Source organism: Tursiops truncatus, chromosome 18 (assembly GCF_011762595.2).
Source record: "Tursiops truncatus isolate mTurTru1 chromosome 18, mTurTru1.mat.Y, whole genome shotgun sequence".
Classification (NCBI taxonomy): Eukaryota; Metazoa; Chordata; class Mammalia; order Artiodactyla; family Delphinidae; genus Tursiops; species Tursiops truncatus.
The window spans coordinates 48,433,410-48,461,218 of record NC_047051.1 but is presented as its reverse complement, the minus strand read 5'-3'; the positions used below and the strand labels follow the sequence as shown (position 1 = coordinate 48,461,218).

At 39.5% G+C, this 27,809-nt stretch overlaps 1 protein-coding gene and 1 long non-coding RNA gene across 5 annotated transcripts; one reads left to right on the top strand and one right to left on the bottom strand.

The window, feature by feature from the left end:
• The first annotated feature begins 966 nt into the window (after positions 1-966).
• On the top strand, positions 967-20,425 carry COMMD6 (COMM domain containing 6). Of its 4 annotated transcripts, XR_012327717.1 has the most exons (4): positions 1,167-1,367; positions 11,902-12,054; positions 14,393-14,691; positions 19,813-20,425. XR_012327717.1 is itself a non-coding variant. In XM_073795302.1 (3 exons), the coding sequence occupies exons 1-3, from the start codon at positions 1,017-1,019 to the stop codon at positions 11,961-11,963; spliced, it is 225 nt and encodes a 74-aa protein (XP_073651403.1). In that variant the 5' UTR covers positions 967-1,016; the 3' UTR covers positions 11,964-11,992. The 4 variants fall into 4 exon arrangements, 3 of the variants coding, with proteins under 3 accessions (XP_073651403.1, XP_073651404.1, XP_073651405.1); XM_073795302.1 differs by lacking the exons at positions 14,393-14,691; positions 19,813-20,425 and adding an exon at positions 967-1,058 and having other exon boundaries at positions 1,147-1,267; positions 11,902-11,992; XM_073795303.1 differs by lacking the exon at positions 19,813-20,425 and having other exon boundaries at positions 14,393-14,941.
• Positions 20,426-21,524: 1,099 nt separating this feature from the next.
• Positions 21,525-27,563, bottom strand: LOC141277051 (uncharacterized). Its single transcript, XR_012327718.1, has 3 exons — positions 27,172-27,563; positions 24,853-24,979; positions 21,525-22,003 (listed from the first exon to the last, which is right to left on the bottom strand). It is a non-coding gene; the product is annotated as an uncharacterized lncRNA (long non-coding RNA).
• Between the last annotated feature and the right edge of the window lie 246 nt (positions 27,564-27,809).

Sequence of the window (27,809 nt, the reverse complement as noted above, 5' to 3'; positions counted from 1 at the left end):
AGGATTTCAGCAGGTACACTGGGAGCGCTAAACCCCTCTGGAGTTCTCTGCAATTAGATTGCAGACCGTACATTAAAACCAGAGTTTGAAGTTTTATCTATTAGTTAGCTGATATTGCTTAACATTCCTGAATTTCCATTTTCTCAACTTTAAAATGGAGATAATTTGTGATCTAGATAACTTATAGGCTTCTTTTGAGGATTGACTATCATGACGATGATGATAGGAGCTGGTATTTATTGAATACTCGCTATGTTCAGGAACTTTGCTATGTGCTTTACATATGGGATGTCACAGAACCTTTCATAAAGCCTTGTGAGACAAATATCTACAGCCTGAGTTTTACGAATTAGAAAGCCGATCTCCGGAAAGTCTACCTTTACTCAAGGCGTACAGCTGAGTGGTAGAGGGTTTTAGATTCAGGCTTATGTGACTATAAAGCTCCCAGCACTTCGTGTTATCCTCCACGAAGGAGCGCAACAAAAAGCATGCCCACCCTACCTCCAAGCTAGGCCAGTGAAATGAATCCGAGTGACAGAAGCTAATCATAAAACTAAAGGTCCCATTGGCATCTCCCTCGCAGGACAAACATCTGTGGGGAAGGGGGAGCGATTGTCCCACAGCTTTCAAACTCGGTTAGCATCAATTTCTAACAAGTCTGCGCAGCTACAAGTCTCCGCTCGCTCAAAGGGCGCCTGGCGCTGCAGGCAGGAAGAGTCCACGTCCATGGCATAAGTAGGGGGCGACGATACCTAAAAGATAATCTATCCTTCCCTTCACAAGGTATCTGCCAGTTTTCGGACCTTTTCCCCTACAGTGTTTCCGTTGTTACTGATCAGCTCCATAAAACTGATGTCTAATTGAGATTAAGGATGAGGTATACAAAGATGTTTCTGCCCTCCTCCCCCCACGTCCGCTGCGTGCGACGGGCCGCGAGGGGCGGGAAGAGGAAGCGGAAGGGGTGGTGGCCCCGGGAGCTTCCACCTGAGTGGGTGGTGGGGTTCTGGGGCGCTGCTATGGAGGGGTGTAGCGAGCCACAGCTGGATGCTAAGGCCAAGGTAAGACCTGGCCTGGAAGAAGCCGGGGCAGTGGGCTCCGGAGCAAGAAAGATCGTTCCCTAAATTGTGTTTTCTGCTTCCATTTCAGGTCACCAACCAGGTGAGTGAGTGGCCATCCCTCGCGGCCTCCGCCGGCCTCGGCTGGACAAGTGGCGGGCGGCTGCACCTGGTCCTCCGCCCGCCTCTGGCAGCCGCGGGACGATGCCACCGTGAGCCTTCCCCAGCTCAACCCCAAACCAGGGCCCATGTCCGTGAGCCCGTGCCTTTCCTCCCGCCACCCTGCATTGCTCCTTCCACTTGGCTTCTGAGGTAGTAGCCACTGCCACTGTAATTTAATCTTCCCCACCCACTCCAGCCCGAAGAGTACAGACCAAATATTGTTCTTCCTTGATTAAGCGCCGTTGATTTGATACTAGGTACATAGTATTTGGGGATGTAATATATATAGAGAAGAAATTATCAAAATTTCCAAAGATAGCTGCGCAAACATTTTCTTAAGTCTTTAAAAAGCAGTTTGTGGAAGAGGGAGAGTTTACCTCTTTAACCTTTCAGTGTCTGTTTTTTTTATGCTTGGAATAACAATTTGATTTTTTAAATATGTCTTAGGACTGTCTCTTTGTTCTGAGTGTTCCCGTCCTGTTTCAGCTAATAAACTGTTTTTAGGCAAATAGCTTATAACACTTCCCAGAAGAAGAGTACTAAAACTAGAGTATTTGAAATATAGGAGTTACCCAGGACCACAAAGTATAAGAAAGGGCTGAGATAAATAATGAGAACACGGGGGCTGAGAGATGTCCTTTGACTGCTCTGTGACATCTGTCTCCAGCTGATTTTTCTGTTGTTTTTGAGGATTCCTGGGAGATAGGGGGAAACTCAGTAGTCAACCCCCTATCTGGCTTTGATCTGAGTTACTGCTCAATAACTTTGATTCAATGTCTCAGAAATCATCTTATCCATTTATTATACTTACATTAAGTCATATGTTTGCGTAAGGTATCCTGAAACTGAATTATACTAGATTATAGGGTTTTAAAAGTTGAACCTTTTGGGGGTGTGTGTAGGGGGAGGTGTGTTTAAAACAACACAAATTTATCCTTATAGTGCTGGAGATCAGAAGTCCAAAATTAGTCTTGTGGGACTAAAGCCAAGGTTGCCAGCAGGGCTGTGTTCCTTTTGGAGGTTTTAAGGGAGAATCTGCTTCCTTGTCTGTTTCAGCTTCTAGAGGCTGCCTGTGTTCCTTAGCAATGGCATCTACTTCCATCTTCAAAGCACATCCTTCCAGCCTCTGCTTCTGTCATCACTTCTCTTTCTGCCAGCATCATCCTATTGCCTTCTCTGATTCTGACCCTCCTGCCGCCTTCTTATAAAGCCCAACCTGTGCCTTAAAATAAATGAAAAGCTGAATAGACTGAAAAATGAACAGTTCTTCTTGGATAAGTCAGAAAAATGAGGTCACAGGGCAAGCTCCTGTCTCCCAAATTGGAGAGACAGGTGAATACAGAGAAGCACAACTTAACCAGAACAGAAACCTCTGTGAAAACCAGTGCTAGGGGTAGGAAAACCTAAACCATAATTGATGAATTACTGGAGGCTCAGCGTGGACAAGGCCGAGTTAAAATCTCAGGCACCCACCTACACCCCAGTCATTAGGGGGACCTCACACTTTTGTGAGTTTTACCTCCAGGAACTCTTAAATTGAACCTTTTTATTCATAGTTCATGATGTGTTTTTTAAATATTATATTGCCAGATAAAATGATTATGTGTATTCAGCAGTCTTGTAGGGGAGAAAAGCCTTGACCTAGCAGTAAGTCATTTCTGTTTGTAGTATATGCTTTTTAAATGTACCAGATATAGCTAATTTTTAGGGCTAACACTAGTTTAAATTCCTTGAGCTATAATACCTTCTTTCTTTCTTTAAATATTTCTCACCAATATAAGAATCAGCGAGGCTAACTGGGACCACACCTCCCGTGAGAGTGCAGACCCCGCATACAATCCATCAGAATACTGTTTTCTCTACCTTTAAGAATATTCTCTAAATTTACCTCGCCTTGCTGCCACCTGAGTCCCAAGCACCACCCTCTTGTGTAGATACCATAATGGTCTCCCAATTGAGTCTTTTTGTTTTCCTTCTTAAACTTAATGCCCTGTTCATCAATCTGGAGGAGACTTTTGTGGTCTAAGTTAGACCAGGTCTTTTCCCTGCTCGAAGCCATTTAAGAGAGTACTGTCTCACTAGAAAAATGTCTTAAGTATTTTCCTTGACCTAAAGGCCCTTCAGAAAGTGTTTCTTTGTCTCTTACCTCTCTTCCTAGCTCACGCCACTCCAGCCATGCGGGCCTCATTGCTGTTCCCTGCGCAGGCCAGGCATGCTTCTCCCTCTGTCCAGAATGCTCGTTTCTCCAGTTATTCTTGTGGCTTTTTCCTTCACTTTACTCAGGTGTCTTTCTATTCAAAACCTACCTCCTCACAGAGGTCTCCCCCAGGCTCTATCTAAATAGCCTTCCTGGTCACTCTGTCCCTTTACCTGCATTTTAAAAAATTCTTTTTATAACACTTAGTACAACGACACTGTATATATATTTGCTTATTGTCTGTCTTCCCTACTAGAACGTAAGTTCCTGAGGTCAGGAACCCTTTGTTTTATTTTTTATAGTCCCAGTGCCTAGAACATAGTATTGTTTCGTAAATATTTAACTGAATATTGGGGCATAGAGACATAGTAACTTGCCCAAAGTCACATGGGTTGAAGGTAGCAGAGCTGAGATTCAAACTCAGGTCTGTCTAACTTCAGAGTCTGAACTTGTTAAATTTAACAAACTGTCGTGCTACCTTGTCCAGCACCAGAAGGTCTAAGGTTACTCATTACTTCACATTCTGATGCTGATAATCACCGTTTTGAAGTAATTCATGGTTCTTTTTTATAGATGTCTAGTTAGAACTCCTTATCATAGATGAATGATTGTTCCTGTTGTTGCCACATTTTATTGTTTTCCTGCTTGCCAGTTTTATGGTATAAATCAACAGAAATATGTATATTGACGCACAATATCTAGTGCCCTTTTCCCTCTTCCGTATATGAGACAGTGACTTAAGTTTTTGTACAGTTTGTGTAATAGTTCATAAACGTATGTCTGTTTTTGTTCTTCTGTGTGTCCTGTTGGGTGCTACAAGTCATGTAAGGATGTATGAACTCCCCTCAGGGAGTTTACGGTCTAGTAGATGGTGGGGGAGGGAGACAGATCCACAGATGACTACTGTTCAAGTCAGAATGTTCTAAGTGCTGGGGTGTAAGAAGTGACGTGACCATTCATAGAAAAGTTGAGTAAACCAGGAAAGACTTTACAGAGCAAGTAGAATTTGAGAGGAGTTTTGAATTTTAAATAGGTGTTTGAGAGTTGTATTCCAAGAGGGGTGAGCAGCATGAGCAAAGGTTTGAAGACTGAAAGATAATTTAAAGAGAGGATGCGGGGCTTCCCTGGTGGCGCAGTGGTTGAGAGTCCGCCTGCCGATGCAGGGGACACGGATTCGTGCCCCGGTCCGGGAAGATCCCACATGCCGCGGAGCGGCTGGGCCCGTGAGCCATGGCCGGTGAGCCTGCGCGTCCGGAGCCTGTGCTCTGCAACGGGAGAGGCCACAACAGTGAGAGGCCCGTGTACCGCAAAAAAAATAAAAATAAAGAGAGGATGCGGTCCAGCTTGAGCACGAGTGGGAAAGCTGTTTGGGACTATGCTGTGAGATGACTTAAGTGCTAGGGGAAGGGTTAACTAGTTCCTGAGGCAGTAGACATTACAAGTTTAGATTTGGTAAGTTTATAAGTAGTGTTTAGAGTCCATCCTGTGGATTGGAACTGAGGAAGACTCTAGGCAAGAAACTGATTAGGAGGCTGCAGTAAAATTGAAGGCAAGCCTTTTAAAAGGCTCTGTAACAGTGAGATTGGGAAGAAGGGAATAAGTGGCATTGGCTGAAATAAAATCTTGAGTACCTAGCGATTCATAAGTGTTTTGTGTAAGGGAGAGAGAAAAATCAAAGTTGACTGAAGTTTCAAACCTGAGTCACTTAGAAAATGGGGGTCATCAGAAAAGAAATGAGGATTAAAAACCATTTTGAGGAAAGCTGATACTTGTTTTGTGTTGCATGGCAGTAGTACTGTGAACTTACTAGTAGCGATTGTGTTCAATGGGAAACGCTTTCGTTCTCTGGATTATTTTTACTGGTGGTATTAACACTAACCAAATATGAAACATTGTTTTGATTATTTATATTTGCTACAGTTTCTATAAACCAATATAGTTCAGATTGTATAGTTATGAGAATTCATTTTTGATAAATCGTGTATCGTAATAAGTTTATTAACAAAGCTATTTTCAGCTAGTTGTGTTTGCTCTGTTTTAGTTATCTGTCACCACATAACAAACCACCCTAAACTTAGTGACTTAAAACAGTTGTTTAATTGTCTCTCATGAGTCTTTGGGTTAACTGGGCTTAGCTGGGTGGTGGTTTCTACTCCTTATCATGTCAGCTGGGGCTTCAGTCATCTAGGAGGCTTCAGTCATCTAGGAGCCTTAGCTGGGTGGAAGTGAAGAGGGCTCACTCACATGCTAGTCATGACTTGGGCTATGAGCTGAGCTAGAGCTGATCATTGGCGTGACTCGGTTCTCCTTCATGTGGGTGCTCACATCATGGTGGCTGGGTTCCAAGGAGAGTCCCAAGAGCCAGCATTCCATGAAGAAGGAAGGACACACTTCCAGTTCTCCTAAGGCCTAGGCTCAAAGATTCCAGAACACCTCTTCTGCCATATTCTACTTGTCAAAACAATCACAGGCACAGCTCAGATTCGTGCAGAGAGAAAATAAGCTCCACTTCTTGATGTGAAGAGTGACGTGTACTTACAGAGCCGGGTGGAATTAATTGCTGGAGGCTATCTTTGGAGACCAGTTACCACATACCCCAGAACTTCTAAACCGTTCAACAGATACTTATTTGAATATTCACTTTCTATCAGATAATGTTGTAATAGATTCAGTAGTAACTGGATTCATAATGCCATTTCCTTGGGGACACAGGGGATGAATAAGTTAACATAATTTTAGAAACCGTTAAGTGCTATGAAGAAAATCAAAGCATGGATGAAGGTGCCGTTAAGCAAGATGAGAAAGGCTAATGACTTAGCAAAAGTTGTCCACTTAGGCTAGAGCTAATATGAATTTTCAAGTAAAATTTGCTAATAACTCATGCCATAATCAATATCTGCAGATACAAAGTACGAAGCACAGAGTTTAGCACAGCACTGTCCAATAGAACTTCCTTCGATGATGGAAATGTTCTCTGTTGGCGCTATCCAGTATGGTAGCACTAGCCACACATGGCTCTTGAGCACTTTGTACGTGGCTAGTCCAACTGAGGAACTGAATCTTTTATTCATTTTAAATTAATTTAAATAGTCACAGTTGGCTAGTGGCTACTATACTGGACAGTTCAGGCCTAGCATTTAGGAGATGCCAAACACGCTTGCCCTGTCCCAGACCTGTCTACTTTCTTGACCTATTAGGACTTGGTTTAATTCTGAATGGTAGTCATGTTGCAGCTAGGTATAATGAAAAAGGCATGGAATATGGAATCAGACAAATTTGGGTTTGAATACCAGCTCTATTAGTGTTGTATCCTTGGATGAGTTTAATCAGTCTTTTCCTTGTACTTTGGGAGAGATTAATGTGTGCAGAATGCTTAACATTCTTTCCATTTGAAAACTTTCATTTAAAAAAGGAGAGAACATAAAAGTGTGTATTTTGTGACTGTAGCTATAAAAATTGCATACAAAGACTAGAAACGGGGACACAGGAATATGAACATAGTTTTTAAGATGATGCAGTTTTACACGATTATTTTTTAAATTTTCTCCTGTTATGTTTTGAAAAATAAAAATTAAATTTAAACTGAAATGGTCTTAAAAATTTTTTTCTTTGTAGACAGTTTTTTTTTTTTCTGCGGTACGCGGGCCTCTCACTGCTGTGGCCTCTCCTGCTGTGGAGCACAGGCTCCGGACGCGCAGGCTCAGCGGCCGCCATGGCTCACGGGCCCAGCTGCTCCGTGGCATGTCGGATCTTCCCGGACCGGGGCACGAACGCGTGTCCCCTGCATCGGCAGACGGACTCTCAACCACTGCGCCACCAGGGAAGCCCCTGTACGCGGTTTTTATAGTGATGTTTTTATGTTAACAGTAACTTCAGCCACCATATCAACTATTTTTAGTGTGACAGACTACAGCTAATTTCTTTGTTTACCTCTTAATCTATATTTGCTTTCTGATTATTTTTCTTCTTTGTATTCATTTTACTTCTGGTTATTCCTATATTTTTTTTACTACTAGCTTTTTTTCTCTGTACATTTTTCTTTTTAAATCATTTGCTTAATTCTACAAGAATTTTGAGGTTACTTCATTCTTACTTCATTCTTAATATTCTCCATAGTGATGTTCGCCCTGTTCTGATTTTTTTGTTTTTTCTTTTTTTATTCTTTTTAAAATCTCCTCTGTAGTTAATTCCTATTTAAGGCTCAGTCACACTTATTAGAAGGTTTGCTTTTATTGATAATTTGCATTTAAATGTTCAGTTCAGAATTTGGGAAATTCTCATCCCATAACCCTAATCCCAGCTCTTGTACTCATGAATACCAGCTTTGCACAGTAAATGGCAGCTCTCCCAATTTCCCCACCTGCCAGTTTCACCATTGTAATGGTCAGTGAATTCCAACATTGTGTTCCTTAATTGCTTTTCTGCTTAAAATGTACTGGATAATCCAGAGTTTTATTTCATACTTTTAGAGTCAAATAAGCAATGTTTTATCTCCCATTTTACTATGGACAGTAAAAATGGAACTTCTTGCATCAAGGAGTTGTATGGGGCAGATATGTTTAAAAAGTGTTAAGTTACTTTCTTGAATATCACCATTGAACTGATATAAAACTATCTCTAATCATGAACTCCCATGAATTCTGTTCTTGAATTTTTATCCACTTATTGAACATTCCTATTTAGATATTCCTTATCACTTTTTAAAAAATTTTATTGGAGTATAGTTAAGTTACAATGTTGTGTTAGTTTCAGGTGTACGGCAAAGTGATTCAGTTATACATATATTCATTCTTTTTTAGATTCTTTTCTCATATAGGTTAATTATCACTTCTTGATAATACTTTTGGGCTTAAAATGTAAAAAGTCCTGATTCATATATGATATATTCTCCCAGTCATCTGGGCTCAAAATTTTATAGTTGTCTTTGATACCTCCCTTAACTGTAGATGATCATCAAGACCTAGTGATCCATTCTTCACAGGATCAGCTTCATCCTACTTGTCACATATCCTAGGTTCCTCTGCATACATGTGGATTCAACCAACTGCAGACTGTGTAGTACTGTAGTATTTACTATTGAAAAGTATCTGTGTATAAGTGGATCCCTGCAGTTCAAACCCACATCGTTTAAGGGTCAACTGTAAATGAGAGTATTCTGAAAACTTGTACAATTTGCAAAAAATTACTGGCCTCTTGATTCTTGATCTCTTGTCAGCCTTATTTTCCATACTTCCTTATAAGAGCCTTTCACTTTGAGACAGTGTGCTCTATCCCTCAGCCAGATATGAACTACTTTTTGTTTTGTTTTGTTTTTTGGTACGTGGGCCTCTCACTGTTGTGGCCTCTCCCGTTGCGGAGCACAGGCTCCGGACGCGCAGGCTCAGCGGCCAAGGCTCCCAGGCCCAGCCGTTCCGTGGCATGTGGGATCTTCCCGGACCGGGGCACGAACCCGCATCCCCTGCATCGGCAGGCGGACTCCCAACCACTGCGCCACCAGGAAGCCCGATATGAACTACTTTTATCTCTAGTTGGTTCAGCTTAATATTTATTAAGCACTTATTCTTTGCTAGGTGTGTATTTATGGAATATATAAATAAAACAAATTTTTTCCTCTCAATTTCAGTTCTGTTATTCTTCAAAACTGAGCTCTGTCTCCTCTGAAGCTTTCCTTTGATCACCTACCCTAAATAAATTTTTCCTTTCAACCAGAAATGTGGAGCTCACTAACATATCCTCCCCTCCCCCTGCTATATGTGCAAGATAACATCTATACCAAAACGTGCAGAACATTTGGACTGTTTACTGAATAATTTTACTTTTTCCAGTTTTATTGAGATATAATTGAAATACAGCTCTGCATAATGACTTGACATACATATACTGCAAAATGATTACCACAGTACATCTAGTTAACCTCCATCCCCTCAAATAGTTACCAAAAAAATGGGTACTTTAAAGGTGAACATCTGTGTCACTACAATCAAAACTCAAGAAATCGAACATTACCAGTACCCCAGAAGCCCACCACATGCCCCTTCCCAATCATATCTCCCGCCCTCCTCCCTAGAGGTAATAATTATCCTTTTGTGATAGTCATATTCTTGCTTCTTTTTATAGTTTTGCCATCTGTGTATGCATCACTAAACAGTATTATATTTCCTGTTTCTCAAGTTTAAGTGCATGGAATCACAACTTTTTGACTTGTTTCTTTCAGGATTTTTGGTGTTAAGTGTAGCTGAAGTTCATTTTCATTGCTGTGCAGCATTTCATTTGTCCGTTTTATTACTGATGAACATCTGGGTTGTTTATAGGTTAGGGCTATTTTGAATATAGCTGCTAGGAACATTCTCACATAAGCATCCTGTTTTTCCTTTTTTAAAATATTTATTTTATTTTTGGCAGCTTTGGGTGTTCATTGCTGTGCAAGGGCTTCCTTTAGTTGCGGCGAGCAGGGGCTACTCTTCGTTGTGGTGGGTGGGCTTCTCATTGCAGTGGCTTTTGTTGTTGCGGAGCACAGGCTCTAGGCCGGTGGGCTTTAGTAGTTGTGGCACATGGGCTCAGTAGTTGTGGCGCACAGGCTTAGTTGCTCCGCGACATGTGGGATCTTCCCCGATCAAGGCTCGAACCCGTGTCCCCTGCACTGGCAGGTGGATTCTTTTTTTTTTTTTAACTTTTTAAAATAAATTTATTTATTTTGACTGTGTTCGGTCTTCGTTGGTGCACATAGGCTTTCTCTAGTTGCTGCAACAGGGGCTACTCTTCATTGTGGTGCGCGGGCTTCTCAATGCAGTGGCTTCTCTTGTTTCAGAGCACGGGCTCTAGGTGCACGGGCTTCAGTAGTTGTGGCACGCAGGCTCTAGAGCACAGGCTCAGTAGTTAATGGCGCACGGGCTTAGTTGCTCTGTGGCATGTGGGATCCTCCCGGACCAGGGCTCGAATCCCTGTCCCCTGTATTGGCAGGTAGATTCTTAACTACTGTGCCACCAGGGAAGCCCCAAGTATACTGTTTTTCTAGGTTATATCCCTAATAATTGAATCACCGGATCACTGGATATGCGTAACTGCAGTTTAAGTAAAGCCAATTTTCCGAAAGATTGACCCAATTTAGACTTCCATCAGCAGCACTGTGATACATCCTTTCTTGCCAGTTTTAGAATCATCAGACTTAAAATTTTGCCATTTTGGTAGGTGTGTAGTGGTATCTCTTTGTGTTTTAAATTTGCATTTCCCTGTTTCCTTTCCATATGCTTATTAGCTGTTTGTAGTTCTTTTCTTATTAACCTACTATCCTTTCTCTATTTTTGTATGGGAAACTTTAAGAAGTACCTGTACAGTCTTTTTACTTATCAAAGATGTTAACCTTTTGTCGGGACCAGCCTGCCCTTCATGCTGTAGCTGGTTCGTCTAATGCCAGTATGAAGACAGGAGGAAATTTTGGTCCTTACACTAATCCCACCTTTTATAAAAATTTTTTTATTAATATGTAAAGCTATTTGCCCAGTAAGCATTCATTTGGTAGCAAAAGGTATCAGTCAATAGACAGGTATTTTTTGTGAGTGCCTGCTAGGTACTACATACCTTTCGAAGCTTTGGGAACAAGACACAAAATTCCTCCATTTATTGTCTTATGTTTTTAAACTCAGTATTAAGGGCTGCATTTATCCAGTCCTGTTTTATGCCATGGCAGCACTGAACAATCATTGAAAAGAATTAGCTAGAAGGTATTGAGGCAACCAGGAGTCAATAAGCATGTAATCATTGGAGTCAAACAGAGTTTGGTTTCAGTTATGAGTCCAGAAATGCATGACTTTGTGCATATTACGTAAGCTCTCTGAAATTCAGTTTTGTCACCTGCAAAATGGAAATAATAGCTTATAATGTTATGATTCAGTGAGGCATTAAATACATGTAAACTGCATAGCACATCACGTGGCAGGTATCCATCATCAACAGTGATGAAATCTAAAACCACCTTCCCAATAGTGTAAGGTTTCATGTCAAGGACTGTGGTGAGTAAAGAAACTGGTATGGTTCCCATGTATGCCTCAATCAAATATGAAGATGGTATATAACTCATCTTCCATTTTAGGACTTTTGGGTTGTGGAATGGGGCAAGGCATATGTGGAACAGGAAAATGAGATAAGAGATGGTCCAAAACGTTTGGAGTCCCCTTAAGTACAGGAGCAAAATGAAAAGAAAACTAGTACTGCCACATCTACCTCCATAACACATCAGGTGGAGACTTTTGTTTTTTCCCTTTTGTAATTATGACAGTGTTGTTTTCCAACCCTGTTTATATCTCTTATTGCCTCTCTCTGTGTTCATTTGATTATTATATCCCCCTAACAATATTCAAATGAAGACATTTTCTTTTATTCTGACTGGCCTTGAAATTAAAACTTGAATAATGAGAGCAGTAAAATTGAATAAATATCTTCATTCAGGGCAATATTATAACTGGTGTATTGTGTACTGTTTCATTACAGCTAATAGATTTTCAGTGGAAGCTGGGTATGGCTGTGAGCTCAGACAGCTGCAGATCACTTAAGTATCCTTACGTTGCAGTGATGCTCAAAGTGGCAGATCATTCAGGCCAAGTAAAGAACAAGTCCTTCGAAATGACAATTCCACAGTTTCAGGTTTGTGATAAAACTCATTCAGTTTAGCCATTGTTCTGTAATTACTGCTTAAAAAGATACATAAAAACTTCTTTAAGAGAAAATTTTAACTGTTTTTATTTGCAATTGTTTTGATGTGCTTTACATGCAAAAGATCTGGATTTACTTTATTTGGGAATTTGATAAATTATTTTCAATATTTTCAATATAATATGCTGAATTTGTATACTGACACTCCATCACTTTCAAGGACTCATCTGTGAGTGTGTTTAAGAAATTTGCATCTTTTCTAGCAGGATATTTACTTTGCATTTAACTGTTTTATTCTTCTTAGGCTTAATATTCAAGAGTGATTAAGCTAAATGAATCTTACCTTTGAGCAGTATTGACCCTGAATTTTCTGACTAATAATGTTTACAAAATGTAGGTCAGACCACTAGTACTTGATGGCTAATTTTATCTGCTGGGGATTAGAGTAACTCAATAGTTTATTTATAGAATCATGTTATATATATTATTATTTTTTTTTTAGTATCCAATATTATATATATTATTCTACCTCTTTTCTGTAAGCAAGAAAGGAAGAAAGGGGGTGGATGAGAAATCATTTTCTTTTCAATGTACATACAGGGAAATGCTTTGTCTTTGGCTAGTTTAACTGGCCTTAGAGTTTTGTTTTTGTTTGTTTTGATCCCTTTGGTGAGTGAACAGATATGAATTATTTCTTATAGCATACTCTCTGTTACCATGAATTCCAATTTTTTTAGATTCCACATATAAGTGAGATCATGCAGTATTGTCTTTCTGTGTCTGGCTTATTTTACTTAGCATAATGTCCTCCAGGTTCACCCATGTTGTCAAAAATAGCAGGATTTCCTTCTTTTTAAAGGATGAATAGTATACTGTTGTGTATATATACACACCACATTTTCTTTTTTTTTTTTCACCACATTTTCTTTATCCATTCATCTGTCAACAGACACTTGGGTTGTTTCCATACCTTGCTATTGTGAGTAATGCCGCACTGAATGTGGGAGTGCAGATAACTTTTTGAGGTAGTGATTTTATTTCCTTTGGATATATACCCAGAAGTGAGATTTGTGGGTTATATTGTAGTTCTGTTTTACAAATTACATTTTAAGGATGTTCTCTCCTTTTGATTCCTATTTTTAGAACAGCTGTGTCTGCTGTAGAACAAAAAAAGGGTCACAGATTCATTATTTTTAATGCTAAATGGTGTCTTGGAAGCAAATTAGGACTTGGTTGGAAGGAACTAAATGTAGTGTATTGTGATATGTGAGTAGCTTGCAACTGAACATAAAGACCAAATCTACTTCCAAAAGGAATATAGGTTTCAGTCCTTTTGTAATTCATAATACTGGCCTAATTCTTATTTTTCTTTGCCACATTTGTGCTCCCTGATTCCATCTCTTAAAATTTTTTTCTCAGAGTCAAAAGATCACAAATGGGGCAACTCTTTTAGAGGTAGTTCTTACGTGGCTTACAGCTAACCAGGCGAACAGCCTGTTAGTCACATTATAGGACTGAGCACCAAGGAGCATTCTTTGAGCTTTTGACTTTTATCTTTCTAGTAGCTGAAATTATGATCATGAGTATATATTTTTTAAGAAATGGTTATTTCCTCCTTCGTTCCATAATAAACTTACATATGAGTTAAAAGAAAATACAGATACTCTTTTAAGTAGCAAAATAGAGAATTAAGTCCAAAGAAGAGGGAAAATACAAGGATGGAATCATTAGAGTATATCAAATTTGCTTCCTACTTCTCAGCAAGTAGAGAATAAGAAAGGAAAACAGAATTTGATCCCTTTTTTATCTGATGTTTTATCTGATGACTTCTACAGGAGAACTACCATACCAGCTTAGTTTTTAATTGAAAGAGAAATAAGCTTCTACCATGTAAGCTACTGTCAGTGTTGGGTCCCTCTTAGTATAACTGGCAAGACAGCCCCTATCACCCTGAAATGCAGTCTTTCACTGTATTAAAAGTGGTTCAGAGCCTGGGAACCAATCTGTCATTTTTTTAAAGTCTTCATTGTTGAGAACAGTGCTGGGCATTTAATAAATCTTTCTGTTGTGATCTCAAAGAACTTCGTTGGATGCTTTTAAAAAGCTTATTTATGAGCTAATTATCCGACTCTACAGTAGTATTTTTGCTTGCACCAAATTACACCTGTTTGTTTCTTATAGTAACTTTTGAATAATAATAGTTGAGGAAGTAACATTAAAATGCAAACTTAATATGTTCTAGAGCCTCTGCTGGTTAGATATAATTAAAAGAACTACTTAAATAGCCTCTAAAAGCAAAATTAATATTGTTTTTCCCCTTTCTCTCCAGAATTTCTACAGACAGTTCAAGGAAATTGCTGCAGTTATTGAAACTGTGTGAAAACTGATTACTTTGTTGATGAATTGCTACCATCATTCTAAAATCATGAACTTTACTTTCTGCAACAAAACTGCCTAAGGATCAAATGATATTTATTGAATGAAAATTATACTTTTGATTTTCCATTTTTTTAAATAATAAAAAAGAAAATCAGACAAACAGGAATTACAAAGTGGTGATCGCTGCACACTTTGTGAATATACTAAGAGCAACTGAATTGGAAACTTTAAAGAGTGAAGAACTCTGTGGTATGTGTATTATATCTTAATGAAAAATAAATCAGACAAACAGTTGAATGATATTAAAAGCAGCACAAGTTTATGTATTAGACCAATAGTTTTAAAAAATACTGGTAATGTTACCCATTTTATAAACGAACTCTTCCTTTTTGGCATTCATTTTTTTATTGATGTATAGTTGATTTACAATATTATATTAGTTTCAGATGTACAACATGGTAATTCATACTTTTTAGAGATTATACTCCATTTATGGTTATTATAAAGTCTTGGCTATATTCCTTGTGCTGTGCTGTACAATGTATCCTTGTAGCTTATTTATTTATTTATTACTTTTAAAAAAAATTATTTATTTTTGGCTGTGGTGGGTCTTCGTTGCTGCACGTGGGCTTTTCTCTAGTTGCGGTGAGCGGGGGCTCCTCTTCGTTGTGTGGGCTTCTTGTTGCGGTGGCTTCTCTTGTTGCAGAGCCCAGGCTCTAGGCGCTCAGGCTTCAGTAGTTGTGGCACTCGGGCTCAGCAGTTGTGGCGCACGGGCTTAATTTCTCCACAGCATGTGGGATCTTCCCGGACCAGGGCTCGAACCCGTGTCCTCTGCATTGGCAGGTGGATTTTTAACCACTGTTCCACCAAGGAAGCCCCAACAGTCTTTATTTTAAAGTCTATTTTATCTGATACGAGTGTTGCTACTCCAGCTTTCTTTTGATTTCCATTTGCATGGAATGTCTTTTTCCATCCCTTCACTTTCAGTCTGTATGTGTTCCAAGGTCTGAAGTGGGTCTCTTGTAGACAGCATATATAGAGGTCTTTTTTTGTATCCATTCAGCCAGTCTGTGTCTTTTGGTTGGGGCATTTAATCCATTTACATTCAAGGTTATTATCGATACGTATGTTCCTATTACCGTTTTCTTAATTGTTTTGGGTTTGTTTTTGTGGGTCCTTTTCTTTTCTTGCATTTCCTGCCTAGAGAAGTTTCTTTACCATTTGTTGTAAAGCTGGTTTTGTGGTGCTGAATTCTCTTAGCTTTTGCTTGTCTGAAAAGCTTTTGACTTCTCCATCGAAACTGAATGAGATCCTTGCTGGGTAGAGTAATCTTGGTTGTAGGTTTCTCTTTCATCACTTTAAGTATATTCTGCCACTCCCTTCTGGCCTGCAGAGTTTCTGCTGAAAAATCAGCTGATAACCTTATGGGGATTCTTTTGTATGTTAGTTTTTGTTTTTCCCTTGCTACTTTTAATATTTTTTTCTTGAATTTAATTTTTGTTAGTTTGATTAATATGTGTCCTGGTGTGTTTTTCCTAGGGTTTATCCTGTATGGGAGTCTCTTTTTCCTGGACTTGGGTGACTATTTCCTTTCCCATGTTAGGGAAGTTTTCGACTATAATCTCTTCAAATATTTTCTTAGACCCTTTCTTTTTCTCTTCTTCTTCTGGGACCCCTATAATTTGAATGTTTATGCGTTTAGTGTTGTCCCAGAGGTCTCTGAGATTGTCTTCAATTCTTTTCATTCTTTTTTCTTTATTCTGCTCCTTGGCAGTTATTTCCACCGTTTTGTCTTCCAGCTCACTTATTTGTTCTTCTGCCTCAGTTACTCTGTTATTGATTCCTTCTAGTGTATTTTTATTTCAGTTATTGTGCTGTTCATCTGTTTGTTTGTCCTTTAGTTCTTCTAGATCTTTGTTAAACATTTCTTCTGTGTTCTCAATCTGTGCCTCCATTCTGTTTCTGAGATTCTGGACCATCTTACTATCATTACTCTGAATTCTTTTTCAGGTAGGTTGCCTATTTCCTGTTCATTTATTTGGTCTTGTAGGTTTTTACCTTGCTCCTTCATCTGTGACATATTATTTTGCTGTCTTATTTATTTATTTTTTTTTATGAGTGGGATTGTGTTCCTGTCTTACTGGTTGTTTGACCTGAGGCTTCCAACACTGGAATTTTTAGGCTGTTGGGTAGAGCTGGGTCTTGGTGCTGAGATGAGGAACTCCGTGAGACCTCACTCCGTTGAATATTCCCTGGGGTCTTTCTGTTAGTCTAGTGGTTCAGACTTGGAGCTCCCATTGCAGGAGCTTTGGCCCAACCCCCCGGCTCGTGAACCAAGATCCCTCAATGTGCATGGGGTGGAAAAAAGAAAAGAAAAAAAAAAGAAGAACAGTAACAAAGTAAAAAATAAAATTAGACTGGGAAACTAACAGATATGTTAGGAAGAATATAAAAATATGAATCAACAACCAGAAGGTATGTCAGTACCACAATAGTAAAAGAGAAGAGGAGGGAAAAGAAAAGAAAAAAGAAGTGGGGGGAGGCCTTGGTTGTGGAGGGCGGGGCCTAAGCAAGGGCGCGGTTTGGGTGGTGGGTGGGGCCAATGCTCAGGACCCACAGGGCTGGAAAAGGCCCTGGGGGCTATGGGGGGTGGGGCTTAGGCTCAAGGAACAGGAGGGGCCCAGGAGTGCCCCCCAGCCCTGGTCTCAGAGGGCAGGGGACCTCACCTGGGAGCCCAGCAGGCTTCCTGGGCTTGAGTGGGCGGGGCAGACGCCCTCGTCTCCTCTCCCGCTCCTCCAGCCTGCAAGAGCCCATGCCTCCTGCCTCTCCTGATCTCCCCAGCCTCCCTTCTATGCCCCCAGGACCAATTCGGTTGTGGGGGGGACCTTGGAGGGCAGAGGACCAGCCTGGGAGCTCAGCAGGCTCCCCTGGTCCGAGTGGGCGGGGCAATCAACCTCTCCACTCCTCTTCTGATCTCCCCAGCTTCAGGGGTGCCCATCCTGTCTGGCGTCCACTTCTCCTCCCCCTGCAGTCCCCCTTCATCCTACCAGTTCACTTTGGGGTTCCTCGCGTCTTCTTGGGCATCAGAGTCCCCCACCAGCGGTCGGCAGGTGCCCTAGTTGTGGGGAGACGCTAACTCTTCGTCTTCCCACACAGTCATCTTGACTCCGCCTCTCTAAACAAACTCTTACATAGAGTCCTTTATAGTCTTATATATAAAGTATATATGAATGACAAAAGTAGTATTTGATTAGGATAATGTTACTTTACAAATTCAATTTTATAACATTAACTTATGAAAGCAATCAGAAGAGTGAGGCTGCTCCTTCTCCAACATTTGGAATCAGGTTAGGATTGGTCATTGCTCCCTTATTTTAGCCAAGTATTCAGATGTTTCTGTTATTAATATTTGTAGAAAGTTCAAATATGTGCACAGACATAGAAAAATAAATTTTATTATGAGTTTATGTAACAACTGAGTTAACCTGGTAACACAAGTTATTGTGTTAGATGGTCTCTTTTGAATTTAGATTTATAAAACAGTTGTTAAAATATTTTATAAAACCACAGCAATCAACACTGTATGGCATTGCTCAGGAAAATAAACAGATCACTGGAATAGACTAGGTGGCCTAGAAATAGATCAAGATATTTGGGACAAAGATGATATTTCAGTTGGGTGAGAAAACAGGATTGATTTAATAAATGATACTAGCAGTCTCAACACATGCAAAAGTAAGTTCCAGATGAATTAATTATTTAACTATAAAAGATAGAAATTAGACGTTTTATAGAATATGTTAACTAAGGCTTGGGAAGCAGCAACACCACAGCTATAACATAAAACAAATATATTTGAAATGTAAGAATTAAAAAATTATATGTGGGAAAAAATGGGTCATAAACAAAGATAAAAGACAAATGCTAGGTTGATGTGTAAGTTAGTACTTAGTCTGGAAACAAATTGCTTTAAGTATTTCAAGTAGGAAGAGGTTTTATACAAGAAATGAGATGTTCACTAAACTGTCAGAAAGACTGAGAGAACAAGTCAGGAGAAATCATTGCTGGCTTTTAGAAAATCCGGTATGCAGGAACTTCAGGGAAAGCCCCTGCCAGTAATCTCTGCAGAATGCAGGATGTCACCTGGAAGCAACTACAGGCCATTTCTGCCAAGTGTCAACATGTTAGAATGAAATAAAGGCTGCTTGCTTTCTTCACCTTTTCTAGTTTCAGTGAGAGTGCCTCTCATTGGTGGAAGTTAAACCAGGACCCTGTTGACACAGGAATCTGGTCAGTGGAGTTTCTAGTCTTTTAGTACCTTTGGAAGGGAGATTTAGAAAAGCAAGAAAGGTGCTGAATATTCCTACTCTGCTGACAGAAATAGGAGTTGTCATGGCCTTTTTTGTGAAGTGATAGACATACACACATTATATAGAATTTCACAGCCCAGAAATTTCAGTCCAGAAATATATCCTTTGGAGTAAAGCCACCAATACAGTAAGGCCCCTACATACGAACCTTCAAGCTGTGAACTTTCAAAGATGCGAACATGCATTCGCATGTCCAGTCACGTAAGTTAGTTCACATGTCTGGTGTACGTTGTCATGTGCATACATCCTCTGCAAGTGTGCTTTTGTGTACTTTACTGTATAGAGTACAGTAGTACAGTATCTTTATTTCAAGCCCAGGATGTCATCTATGACGAGAAAAAAAGTAGCTACTACCCAGACATCACTGGATCATTTTTTCAAGAGGGTCGATAGAATTGAATCCAGCAAGGAGCCAGAACCTGTGCCATCAGCGTCAGGTGTGAGTGAAATTGCAGCTGGCCCTCCATCTCCTGTTGCTGACGATCCTTCAGCTCTACCACCTCCCACCTCCTCTCCCTCCTCCAGTCAGTAACTCTTCTTGCCTGTTCCCTCGATGCCAGCCCCTGTATGCCCACTGTTGTACTGTACTACTGTATTTTTCAAGGTACTGTACTGTAAGATTAAAAATGTTTTATTTTTGTGTTTTATGTTATTTGTGTGAAAAGCATTATAAACCTATTATAGTACAGTACTATATAGCCGACTGTGTTAATTGGGTACCTAGGCTAACTTTGTTGGACTTACAAACAAATTGGACTTAATGAATGCGCTCTCGGAACGGAACTCGCTCATATGTAGGGACTTACTGTATATAAAAATATGTGCAAAATTGACTAAATGTTCATCCAGTTCCTGTTAGGGCACACAGGAAGACTACATTTCCCAGCCTCCCTTGCAATTAGGTTGGGACCTCATGATTGGGTTGTAGCCAGTGGAATCTGGGCAGAAGTGTCCTAACATACATCCAGTCTTTGTCATAAACCTTTCCTTGTCTTCCAAGCTCTCTCCCGTGTTGACTGCTGGAAACGAAGAAATCTGAGATAGGGAAACCATAAGATGGAGCCCTGGAATCACGATTGGAGGCAAACTCATAGTAACAGCCTGACTTGCACCAGACAGTGATGTGAACTAGAAACAAACTCTTGTGGTAAGCTTAGAGTGTTTGTTAACGACAGCAAGTGAGCATAAACTTGAATAACACAAGATATTTGTATGAAGATTTTTATTGTAGCATTTCCCCAAGCGGTGAAAAGTAAAATAAAGGGAGCAGTGACTGTCAATAAAGAAATGGTTGAATAAATTCATCATATCTATGTTACAGCATATCATATACCTGCCGTTATCAATATGTAGTAACAATACATTTGCTATTATCAACACATATTGTTGTTTCATAAAACTGAAAAATGCACTCAATATATATTTGAATTCTTAATGGAAAATTAGGAAAATTAAGGAAAGATGTTTACCATGTTGTAAGCATTGATGGAGAAGGTATCTGGAGAGGGAGAGGAAGAGCAGTTAAAAAAATTTTTTTCAAATCCATAATGCATTATAAGAAAATATGTATCATTGTTTTTAAGAAATACTTGATAAAAATGTTTGCTTTTTAATTATGCTTCTGAAAAGTTCTTATAGTTCTTTTTGTGGTACAATGTATCCTTATTTTAACAAATGGTATAGTGTGTCTCCAAATCAGGATAGACAAACCTGAAATACATCAAACGTAGGCCTTGCTGTGCTATAGAAATCCTGACCGCAGCTGGGTCTGATATTTTGGCTGGTATCACTGCAAGAAACTTCATTTCTTCCACTTACCTTTGTTTCCTCTTCTGAGCCTTCCTGTTGGGAATTTAAGTCCTCTTCACACCCTGTCAGCATTTCTGCAGATCTCCTGTGTGAATCCACTTTCTTTCTTGGTCCTCTGCTCGGTAGCATACTGTCGTGAGGAGTGCGGGTCCAATGCCTACTGCTGTCCACCCATGTACTCAAGTCCCACCAGCTTGAAGAGTTAGCCAACTGGTCATTCATCCTTACCAGCTGCCCATAGACTACTGTATTACCCACCCTCTGCATAGTAGCACATTAAAGATTTAGGATTAGGAGAAGACAAAGTCCCCTTTCTATCCCTTTCTCTGTCCTTTGGGGTACCAACTTCATTGTATCCCCAGAAATCAAAGTAGAAACCTGCCCACCCAATCTGGGTCAAAAGCGCACACTTGCCTTCACAGACTGTGCTTATGGTCTTTCCATCTCCCACTCACCCCAGTTTAACACCCTCCATCTTCCGCCCCCTCCTCATTTGCAGTGTTGCAAAGAGGCCCAAAGAAAGCCCTTGGCTCAGACACTGGGTGATGGATTTGATTAGAATAAATTTAAATTGCATGTTTAAATTTATCTTTTGAATTTGAAAGGCAAGTTTTTCTCATAATATAGTTTTACACTGTTTTCACTGAAGATGTCTATTTTGCTTATTATGAGTTTAATGAGCTTCACCTGGCTGGCCTGGGAATTAACCACTGTTTGTAACAACATTTCTGTGGGAAAATGTGTTTCAAGTTTCAAACACTTGACTTAAATGTAAACTTTTGGAAAATACTTGATTCTCAAGTTGGAAAATGTATTAATGAGCATTTAGTTTCTAAAAAGAAATAGATTATCCCCAAGCTCATCAAGCAAAACCCAAATATTTTCAGATATTCTGCTACCAAGACAGGTTAACATACATATCAGATTTATGTGGAAAGAAGGCAAGATAGTCACATTAAATTAAAGGCGTTGAAATTTCCATCATGCTGGTGCTTCGTTTTTAAAAGTACTTAAGCAGAATTATCTTTTCAAATAAGTTTTTTCAAATATTTATTTACTTATTCATTTATTTATTTATTTTTTATTATTAAATTTTTGGCTGCATTGGGTCTTTGTTGCTGCGTGCGGGCTTTCTCTAGTTGCGGGGAGTGGGGGCTACTCTTTGTTGTGGTGCGTGGGCTTCTCATTGCGGTGGCTTCTCTTGTTGCGGAGCACGGGCTCTAGGTGTGCAAGCTTCAGTAGTTGTGGCATGCGGGCTCAGTAGTTGTGGCACGCGGGCTTAGCTGCTCCCCAGCATGTGGGATCTTCCCGGACCAGGGATCGAAGCCATGTCCCCTGCCTTGGCAGGCAGATTCTTAACCACTGCGCCACCAGGGAAGTCCCTCAAATAATTAAAAAAATTTATTTTGTACTTTAGATTTTAAAAAATAAACTTTGTTTCTTTCAAGTTTTAGATCTATAGAAAAATTGCAAAGATAGTACAGAAAGTTCCCATATACCCCACACTATTTCCCCTGTTAGCATCTTATGATACATTTGTTATAATTGATGAACCACTATTGATACATTAGGTTTCCTCGGTTTATACCTAATATATTTTTCTGTTCCAGGATCCCATCTAGGACATGATATTACATTTAGTCATCATGTCTCCTTGAGCTTCTCTTGTCTGTGACAGTTTCTCAGACTTTCCTTAGTTTTGTTGACCTTGGCAGTTTTGAGGAGTACTCAAACTGGTCAGGTATGTTGTAGGATGTGCCTCAATTGGGATCTGTCTGATGTTTTTCTGAACTGGAGTTATGGGTATCACAGATAGAAAGTGCATTTTCCTCACTTCATATCAAGGGTACCTACTAGCAACATGATTTATGAGTGTTCATGAGGATGTTGATAACCTGGCTGAAGTAATGACTGTTTCTCCACTGTAAAGTTACTTGTCCACCTGCTTTTTTCCATACTTTACTCTTGGAAGGAAGTCACTACCTGCAGGCTATACTTAAGGAATGTGGAGTTATGTTCCCCTTCTTTTATGGTGAAGTATCTACATATTTTATTTGGAATTCTGGGAGAGAGATTCATCTCTTCTCCCCATTATTAACGTACTCATTCATTTATCTATAACAGTACAAACTCACGGATATTTATTTTATACTTGGGGTTACAATTGAATACACTTTTTCCTCAAGTCATTCCAACTTTGACTCTTGGGAGCTCTTTCATTTGGCTGCTGTGCCCCTTTGACACAGCCCCGCCAACTTTAAAAAAATTTTTGAGCACTGCTTTCTGACACTTATCACTACAAGATGCTCCAGGCTCACCTTGTGTATTTGAATCAGTCATTTCTCCCAAAGAACCCTCATTCTTTTTATTAGACAGTGGTACTAGAAACCAAGGTCTGGGTGCTAGATAGGTTATGTATTGTAGATTTTGAGATCATTAAAACTTAGAAGTCTTTCATGATATTTGTACATCAAATCATTATGCTGTACACTTAAACTTATGTAGTACTGCATGTCAGTTATAGCTCAATAAAACAAAGAAAAAAACTTAAAAAAAAACCCTTAGAAGTCTGATGCACAACATGGTGACTATAGTTAACAATATTGTACTATATATTTGAAAGTTGCTAAGACAGTAGATCTTAAAAGCTGTCACCACAAGAAAAAAAATGTAACTATGTGAGGTGATGGATGTTAACTTATTATGGTAATCATTCCCCAGTATATACATATATCAAATCATTATGTTGTGCACATTAAATTAATACAATGTTATATACCAATTATATCTCAGTAAAACTGGGGGGAAATTTAGAAATCTGAAAGAAGGAGTTCTCCTGCTGAGATAGGTCCGACCACAAAGTCCAGCTCACGTTTTAGGATTGGTGAAAATGATGACCTGAACTCAGCTAATGTTATTATCCCTTCAGTTTACAATTTGAACCAGCTAACAACAAACAGGCCAAGATAATACATATGAGATCATGGATGCAAGAGAGTGCATGTGTCTTCCCAGTGAGATGGGCTAAATAAGATAGTTGGTATGGTGGCTAGAGAGGGCTCCAGGCTCCTTCTGTGTAGTTGACCAGCCATTCTCAACGCATGGCTTCCACCTTGTGAAAAACATGGCTGCTCCAATTTCTATCATCATGCCTACATACCAGTCAGCTGAAGAGAGGGAGGGAGACGGAAGGGCATACTTCTCCGTATAAACTCACGTCCTGAGTGTTACACACCTCATTCTACTCACATCCCATTGGAAGAACCTATTCACGTAGCCACTTCTAACTGCCAAGGAGACTAGAAAATGTCTAGCGGGGTAGCTGTGTGCCCAGTTAAAAGTTCTATTGCTATGCTACAGGGAGAAAAGGGATTCTAAGGAAAGCCAGGCGTCATTGCTAGTCTTCCTTCTTGTCCACCAGCTACAGGCATCCTTCCTTCCACTTGCAGAACATGTTTATCCTTCCCAAGGGAAGACAGTCCTAAAGTCCCACCATTCTGCATCCAGCCACAAACAGAACCTCTCTTCCAAAGGGAAGTTCCCTCCATCTCTGCACGTAAACCTAGCCTGAGCTTCTCTGTCTTGTAGAATTTTGCCAAAAGTGGCAAGGAGGAGCCAACACATCAGTGTTCTGCCATTTTTTCCAGTTAGTTCCTCTAGTGCAGTGGTCCTTACCTGGGGGCAGTCTAGCTCCTATAAAGGGCATGAGGGAATGTATGAGGAAGTTCTTGATTGTTATATTGCCTGGGGCTAGTAGATAAGATCATTGAATCACACTGCTGGCATTTTATGGGTGGGGAGCTGTACATCCTACGATGCCTAGGGTATTCTTGACCAACAAAAAGTTATTCTACCCCAAATGCCAAGAGGACCTATGTTAAGAAACACTACCTTAGAGCTATAGGCTCTATAAGCACGTGGTCTGCAACTTCAGTATCATATGGTGATAGTTTTATCAGATGTTTTGCCATAGCATGAGTCACCACCGTTCCCATCCACAGTATCCTCACCACCTGTTGCCTGACTGCCAGTGCCTCCTGTTACACGTTTTATTCCAGTAGCATCTCACTTTTAGGTACAAATTATGTGTTAGGTTATCAGCTGCTGTGGTAGTAATCCCAAAATGACGATGGTTTAAATTAGACAAAATTATTTATCACGTCCGAGCTGTTTGTTCTTCTTGAAGACATCAAGGACATACACTTCTATCTTATAACTCTACTATTCTTACCGTACAGCTTCTTCAACAAGTTCAGGGTGGTTGTACCAACTCCTGGCTTCACACACAAACTCCACTAGAAGGGATGCTTTAAGGGCACGATCCAGAAGTTGCCCTCATCTGGCAACAACCCATATGACTGTGGACAAGAGAACAGATAAATAAAGAGTGGTATGTTTTCACAATGGAATATTGTACTGAGAGAAAATGAGCAAAAGGTATACACAACATCATAAATTAATCTTAGTAACATAATACTGAATATATGTATGTAAAAACATAAAGATAAATAAATAAAGGGAATGAAAAGCAAAACCAAGGTGATTGGTCACCTCTAGGTTTCAAGACAGGGAGAAGTTAGAGGCAGGATAGAAGAGGAACCCACAGTAGATGTAAATTACTGGTAATGTCCAATTATTCATGTTGGGAAATAAGTTCATGGTGTTTATTATATCATTAAATAAACACATAAAATACATTAAAATAAAAGCTAGGTTTAGACCAATGATGAAAGTGTGCCACAAGCCAAGAACTACAATTAAATGATTAATCCAGTATTCGTCTGTGCTTCTGAAGTAATAAACAAACAAACATGCAGTAAACCTATGATACATAGCATTTTGCTGGATGATGTAGTTGGGTCTACTAGTCCAACATCTCAAGAAACTCAATCCGTCCAATGATCTTGCCTCAGGAGGAATGATTCATGCTAACCAAATTCAGTGAAGATGGGTATATAACTCAAAATATTTATTTATTAATTTACACTGAAAATATAATGGCTAAGTAGTCTATAGTAGTTATATTGTTCGTTCATTCAACAAATATTTATTGAACATCTCTGAAGTGTCAGACACTTTGCGAATCACTTGGCATATAGTGGTGAACAGAAAGTTTTCACAGGGCTTATAATCTATTGGGGAGTCAGATATTTAATAACTAATAATAAAAATCAGCGGGTCAGCCTATTACACAATGTGGTAGAGTGGAGAATTTTTTATCCATTAAAAAATATATATTTATTTATTTGGCTGTGCCAGGTCTTAGTTGTGGCACACGGGATCTTTAGTTGTGGCATGCAGACTCTTAGTTGCAGCATGTGGGAATCTAGTTCCCTGAGCAGCGATTGAACCCGGGCCCCCTGCATTGGGAGTGCAGAGTCTTAGCCAGTGGACCACCAGGGAAGTCCCCCTATTACCCATTTTGAAGACTGAACAAATTGAGTTAGTTATCTGACTTTGGGCAGGAGGTCTGCATGCCTTCCTGGCAGGATTTCATCACTGCTGTGGACCAGTGACAGCTGTGTTTCCCGTTCGTCTCTTTCCAGTAAGTAAATAAATAAGTAAATGAGATTGAATTCTTCCTTGTGTTCTTCTGTCTCTGCGCCACCAATGTGTGTTGGGTGTGTAGGGGGTGGGCAGATATGTTGACTTTTGGTTCCAACATGGACGTGTATTTGGATATGATCGAGACAACTGTGCATCAAATGGAGATCCTGCACTTTGATAAAGATTTTTGAAATTTGTCAGCTTTCTGTCTTATTTGTCCTTTTATGGGCAGTAAGTGGCAGAATTATTATTTTACAATTAAAATTGCTGGCTCTCTTAAAATTAGAGACTAACATAATATTTGAAATGAAACAAAATACCACTTTTATTTGATAATATACATTCCTTAAGAATCTCCCAAATATTAAAACATTGTTATGTATTACCTATCTTGTGGTCATTTTTGATGCAACAAACAAACTTTAGTAGTATTACAGTGCTTAAAATTACAGGTTGATTGATTGTTCAATATACAGTGATTTAAAGTTTTATATTGAACTAAATAAGTAATGAAAAATGTTTTTAAAATCCTGAAGTGCTGGAGGTAGGTAATAAAAATTTTAAGACAAACTTTTTTTACAGTGAAATTTTCAACTGACTGCAGGTACTATTTTCTTGTTCCAAATGAAACATTTAACAAATAAGTGATGTGAGCAGTTTTATACATTTCTATTAATTCATTCAAAGAGATATCTGTACCCCCAACTTCATCGCATAGTCTAAACATTACATGCTCAGAACAAACATGTAGTGTTTTCTGTGTGTGGGAATAAAAGTGCCTGTGGATATTTGAAGGCCAGCGGGGCAACCCCAGGCAGAAGTGACCAGCTATTTCCTCAGCTGTAAAACAGGGATAACAACTCCTGGGGTTGCTGTGAAAACTGAACACCATATGTAAAACATAATAGACCCTGAAAACATATTAACACTCCTTGAGAAATGCAAATCAGAAGGGTGCTCAATGAACTTGAAACCAGAGAAAGGGGAATTATAATGCGCCCACCTTTATAGATGAGGTGTATCTGTCCAGGAGGCCAAAGTACATCTGACCGCCGGTCCATCTAGTGCTTAGTGATAAATTGACTAATTTTCATTTTCCAGTATTAACTGCTTGCCCTTTTTTTCGCTTTTCTTTCTTTAGACATGTTACATATTCAGTCCTTTTCTTCCTTCCTTTATGGCTTACCTGAAAACTTTTGAAATGTCTGGCAATAATACCTGCAATAAGAGAGTTAGGAAAACACTGGGGAAGTTAGGACACATTAAAATATGAGTAGGAAAATAGTATAGCCAAGTTCAGTGCAGAGAAACATACGCATAGAATACTATCCTGTACAATGGTTTAGATTGGGTTGCAAATAACTGTTCATCTTCTAAAGTTAAAAAAACAAAACAAACCAGAAAAACAACCCCCAACCACTCATGAGGGGCATGGTAAGATCAAAGTAAAACATATAGTTCAAGGTACACCTAATTTAGTTAAAAGAGATCTGAATTTTGTCTGTGGGTCCTGTCTGATACAGAGGGTACCCTACAATGGGTCAGATGTGATCTTGGGCAACGTCATGACAACAACTAGAAGAGAATTCCTTATTAATGGTCTGTAAGGTTGACTACACCATTGTAACCAAAATCAGAACA

Bases quoted from the DNA above. Each gene is read 5' to 3' on its own strand.
- COMMD6 (XM_073795302.1), top strand. From the start codon at position 1,017: ATGGAGGGGTGTAGCGAGCCACAGCTGGATGCTAAGGCCAAG. The intron at 1,059-1,146 runs GTAAGACCTGGC...CTTCCATTTCAG, and splicing joins AGCTGGATGCTAAGGCCAAG to GTCACCAACCAGGTGAGTGA. The intron at 1,268-11,901 runs GTGAGCCTTCCC...GTTTCATTACAG, and splicing joins AGCCGCGGGACGATGCCACC to CTAATAGATTTTCAGTGGAA.